The following is a 5,428-nucleotide window of genomic DNA, read 5'->3' as shown; positions in this document are numbered from 1 at the left end:
TGTCTGTTGGCTGTATGCATGTCTTCTTTTGAGAAATGTCTGTTCATATCCTTTGCCCACTTTTTGATGGTGTTGCTAGTTTTTTTCTTGTAAATTTGTTTGAGTTCTTTGTAGGTTCTGGATATTAACCCTTTGTCAGATGAGTAGATAGCAAAAATTTTCTCCCATTCTGTAGGTTGCCTGTTCACTCTGATGGTAGTTTCTTTTGCTGTGCAGAAGTTCTTTAGTTTAATTAGATAAGGATTCCCTATTTAATAAATCGTGCTGGGAAAATTGGCTAGCCATAAGTACAAAGCTGAAACTGGATCCTTTCCTTACTCCTTATGCGAAAGTTAATTCAAGATAGATTAGAGACTTAAGTGTTAGACCTAATACCGTAAAAACCCTAGAAGAAAACCTAGGTAGTACCATTCAGGACATAGGCATGGGCAAGGACTTCATGTCTAAAACACCAAAAGCAATGGCAACAAAAGCCAAAAATGATATCTTGATGCCCTTCCCAGGTAATGAGTGAGTTTTCACTATATTAGTTCACATGAGAGTTGGTCATTTATAAGAAGCATAGCAACTTTCTCTTTCCTTCTCTTTCTTCATCTCTTGCCATGTGGTACACTCACTCCCTTTCCCCATTGCACCATGATTAGAAGCTTTTTGAAGTCCTCATCAGAAGCATGTGCTGGTACCATGCTTCTTGTATAACCTGAAGAACCATAAGCCAAATAAACCTCATTTGTTTACAAATTACCCAGTCTCAGCTGTTCATAAGGCAACAGGATTCCAGCAGTTCCTTAAGTAGATCCAAAGTCATCCCTAGAGGAAAAGAGAGTACTTGCTCATTAATATAGCAAGTGCCTCCTTGTTTTCCTCCAGTATGATTTTTCTGTATAAATCATTTTTATTTTATTATGGAACTCTTCTGGACACCGCCTTCCATATTAGCATGTTTGTCTGACATTACATAAGAAATTATGGTTATTTCAGATTTCAAGATTATTTCATGTCCTTCAGTAATATGAGTCATTAAAATTAATGCCCAGTAGCAAGCCAATAATTGTCCCTCAAAAAGCCTGTAAGGTATCACTATGCCTGGTAAAATAATAATAATAATAATAATAATAATAATACAGCACTTACTGCTATGCAACACTCATGTGCTTTTGCCATTAGCTCTAGTCTGAATAAGTGTGAGTTACAGACACTTCCAAAATCATATTTGAGTGTGGATAACAAGAGTCCAAAAGTATTGATTGAGCCACTTATTTTTTTCAAATCTGACATAGTATGTTGTTGTTTAGGTCCTCATTCAAACATACTCTTCCTTTGAGTAGTTCTACAAATAAGAGCTAGCAATATAGCAAGATATGAAATACGCATCCTTGAAAATCCAAACAAGCCAACCATGTGGTATACTTTTTACTTAATTTCAAGGAAAATTAATGACAGTATATTATTTTCAGTTGCTGTAGAATCTCATGAGTGTCTCCTCTCCAGATTATTCCTAAGAATTTCATCACTTGGATAGACCTTTGGATATTTACTGGATAAATCGAATAGTCTCTGTTAGTCATGTGTGTCACCACTGCATTTAAGTAAGTTCTATCTCTTTCTTCAGTTTTAATATTATCATGACATCCTCACTGTCGTGTATTATCCCATTCTGAATCTGCATGAAGTCTGAATTTTTCCTAACCGATCTATGACTGTAAACTGGTGATTCAAATAATGCTGTCGTAATCCAACAAATGGAAATGACATCCTTCCCACATGAAAGCAGACTGGAGTGTTTTTGTTTGTTTGTTTGTTTGTTTGTTTTTTCTGAGACCAAGATCAAGAAAAAAGCATTTGCAAGAGCAATCAATGAGTATCCATCTCCTTTATCTTTTTAAAATTTTTTATAGATAACATCAAGTCAAGGACTTATGATGCTATAGGCAATTCTACTTTATTCAAGCCTCAATAATATGTTAATTTCCATGAGTCATCTTCTTTTCTCACAGGCCACACATGGTTATTGCACAGTTGATTTATTTGTACCAACACTTCAACTTCTAACATGTCCTTAATTAAAGTGATGATTTCCTTTTGTACACTAGGTATCTGATACTATTTCAGATTAACAATCAGTGGACTACGGCAAATCTCTAGGTTGCCACTTAGTATGTTTAATTGATACTGGCCAGTGTGAAAATTTGTATGTCTTCTGCTTTACAATACTAGGTAGAGGAAGGGTTTACTAGTAAGACATACTATTCATCTCAGTAATACATTCATGTAAAGAAGAGACAGGTCAGGAGTGGCTCATACCTATAATTCCAGCACTTTGGGAGACTGAGACAGGAAGATTGCTTGAGCCCAGGAGTTTGAGACCAGCCTGGGCAACATAGCAAGACCCCACCTCTACAAAATTTGCAAAGAAAATAGCCAGGCCTGGTGGCACATGCTTATGGGCTCAGCTACTTGGGAGGCTGAGGTGGGAGGATCACTTGAACCCAGGAGGTCAAGGCTCTGAGCTGTGTTTGGGTCACTGAACTCCAACCTGGGCAACAGAGTGAGAACCTGTCTCAAACACACACACACACACACACACACACAGAAACACATACACACACACAAAATAGAGGCAAATCCTTACCATAAAGTCAATTCAGAAATTCCAATTTTTGAGAAAACTTTAGTTTCATCAACTGCTGCATCCTCATCTCATCCTCAACTAATGATAGTCCCTATTAGTTCACCGAACATTTTCAGATCCCAGTGCATTGAACTCCTATGTCAGACAGCCCCAGAAAGCTTTATTTTTCTCCTTCTCTATTTTGCCTTCACAAGTTTCTGTGGCCTTGAGTCCTCAGCCACGGCTCATACCAAGAGACTCATGATTCTTATTCAATCCTAATTCTTATTAATTTGCTAGACAATGTATTCCAACAATTCAAGGTAAGATTTATCATTGTCATCTTTGACTTCTGGCTTCTTAAATTCCTCCAAACTGCGGTAAATAGAGAGGGATTTCTTTGGGTCCTTCAAGGTTGGCAACCACCAGAGGCTCCCATGGGTCCACGCAAACGCCGAAAATGCTTCATTGAGACCTATATTTTGATCCCATCAATGTTGTCTGCTGAATTTATCCTATTTCTTAATAACTATAATTTTCACCCAGCTGGGACAAATCCCTTGACTATCCATCTGTCTTTCCCCATTCTCTTGTGAATCACTTGAATTTTCTTGGCATGTGTAACATTTATTAAATGCTTAAATAGTCTGGATATTTATCCCTCCAAATCTTATGTTGAAATGTCATCCCCAGTGTTGGAGGTGAGGCCTAGTGGGAGGTGTTTAGGTCAAGGAGTTGAATGTCTCATGAATGACTTGGTGCCCTCCCTGAGGTAATGAATGATTTCTCCCTCTATCAGTTCACATGAAAGCTAGTCATTTCAAAATAGCCTACCACCTTCCTCCTTCTTTGTCTTTCATCACCTTTTGCCATGTGACATGGTGGCTCTCCTTTCCCATTCCACCATTATTAAGAGCTTCTTAAGGTCCTCACCAGAAGGAGATCCTTGTGCCATGCTTCTTGTACAGCCTGCAGAATCATGAACCAAACAAACCACTTTTATTAATAAATTACTCAGTTATGTCCTTTCTGCCCGTGGATGCCGCCGAAGAAGCATCGTTAAAGTCTGTCTTCTCCCTGCTGTCATGTCTAAGTCAGAGTCTCCTAAAGAGCCCGAACAGCTGAGGAAGCTCTTCATTGGAGGGTTGAGCTTTGAAACAACCGATGAGAGCCTGAGGAACCATTTTGAGCAATGGGGAACGCTCACGGACTGTGTGGTAATGGGAGATCCAAACACCAAGCGTTCCAGGAGCTTTGGGTTTGTCACATATGCCACTGTGGAGGAGGTGGATGCAGCTATGAATGCAAGGCCACACAAGGTGAACGGAAGAGTTGTGGAACCAAAGAGAGCTGTCTCAAGAGAAGATTCTCAAAGACCAGGTGCCCACTTAACTGTGAAAAAGATATTTGTTGGTGGCATTAAAGAAGACACTGAAGAACATCACCTAAGAGATTATTTTGAACAGTATGGGAAAATTGAAGTGATTGAAATCATGACTGATGGAGGCAGTGGCAAGAAAAGAGGCTTTGCCTTTGTAACCTTTGACGACCATGACTCCGTGGATAAGATTGTCATTCAGAAATACCATACTATGAATGGCCACAACTGTGAAGTTAGGAAAGCCCTGTCAAAGCAAGAGATGGCTAGTGCTTCATCCAGCCAAAGAGGTCGAAGTGGTTCTGGAAACGTTGGTGGTGGTCGTGGAGGTGGTTTCAGTGGGAATGACAACTTCAGTCATGGAGGAAACTTCAGTGGTCGTGGCGGCTTTGGTGGCAGCCGTGGTGGTGGTGGATATAGTGGCAGTGGGGATGGCTATAATGGATTTAGTAATGATGGAAGCAATTTTGGAGGTGGTGGAAGCTACAATGATTTTGGCAATCACAACAATCAGTCTTCAAATTTTGGACCCATGAAGGGAGGAAATTTTGGAGGCAGAAGCTCTGGCGCCTATGGCCGTGGAGGCCAATACTTTGCAAAACCATGAAACCAAGGTGGCTATGGCGGTTCCAGAAGCAGCAGTAGCTATGGCAGTGGCAGAAGATTTTAATTAGGAAACAAAGCTTAGCAGGAGAGGAGAGCTAGAGAAGTGACAGGGAAGCTACAGGTTACAACAGATTTGTGAACTCAGCCAAGCACAGTGGTGGCAGGGCCTAGCTGCTACAAAGAAGACATGTTTTAGACAAATACTCACATGTATGGGCAAAAAACTCGAGGACTGTATTTGTGACTAATTGTATAACAGGTTATTTTAGTTTCTGTTCTGTGGAAAGTGTAAAGCATTCCAACAAAGGGTTTTAATGTAGATTTTTTTTTTTTTTGCACCCATGCTGTTGATTGCTAAATGTAATAGTCTGATCGTGACGCTGAATAAATTTCTTTTTTTTTAATGTGCTGTGTAAAGTTAGTCTACTCTGAAGCCATCTTGGTAAATTTCCCCAACAATGTGAAGTTAGAATTCCTTCAAGGTGATGCCAGGTTCTATTTGGAATTTATATACAACCTGCTTGGGTGGCGAAGCCATTGTCTTCAGAAACCTTGGTGTAGTTGAACTGATAGTTACTGTTGTGATCTGAAGTTCACCATTAAAAGGGATTACCCAAGCAAAATCATGGAATTACTGGTTATAAAAGTGATTGTTGGCACATCCTATGTAATATATCTAAATTGAATAATGGTACCAGATAAAATTATAGATGGGAATGAAGTTTGTGTATCATCCATTATCATGTGTGATCAATAAATGATTTAATTCTCTTGAAAAAAAATAAATAAAATGCCCAGTTATTTCTTTATAGCAATGTAAAACAGACTAAAGC

The 5,428-nt window shown here is 39.3% G+C and overlaps 1 protein-coding gene across 1 annotated transcript; it reads left to right on the top strand.

The window, feature by feature from the left end:
* Window positions 1-3,660: 3,660 nt before the first annotated feature.
* LOC105516970 (heterogeneous nuclear ribonucleoprotein A1-like) lies at window positions 3,661-4,596 on the top strand. The gene has a single exon (XM_011949312.1). It carries the CDS (start codon window positions 3,697-3,699, stop codon window positions 4,594-4,596), a length of 900 nt encoding a protein of 299 aa, XP_011804702.1. The 5' UTR covers window positions 3,661-3,696.
* Window positions 4,597-5,428: the final 832 nt, after the last annotated feature.

Source organism: Colobus angolensis, unplaced genomic scaffold (assembly GCF_000951035.1).
Source record: "Colobus angolensis palliatus isolate OR3802 unplaced genomic scaffold, Cang.pa_1.0 Scaffold297, whole genome shotgun sequence".
Lineage (NCBI taxonomy): Eukaryota > Metazoa > Chordata > Mammalia > Primates > Cercopithecidae > Colobus > Colobus angolensis.
This window is presented reverse-complemented; position numbering and strand designations above follow the sequence as displayed.

Excerpts from the sequence above, each read along its gene's own strand:
- LOC105516970 (XM_011949312.1), top strand. The coding sequence starts at position 3,697 with ATGTCTAAGTCAGAGTCTCCTAAAGAGCCCGAACAGCTGAGGAAGCTC.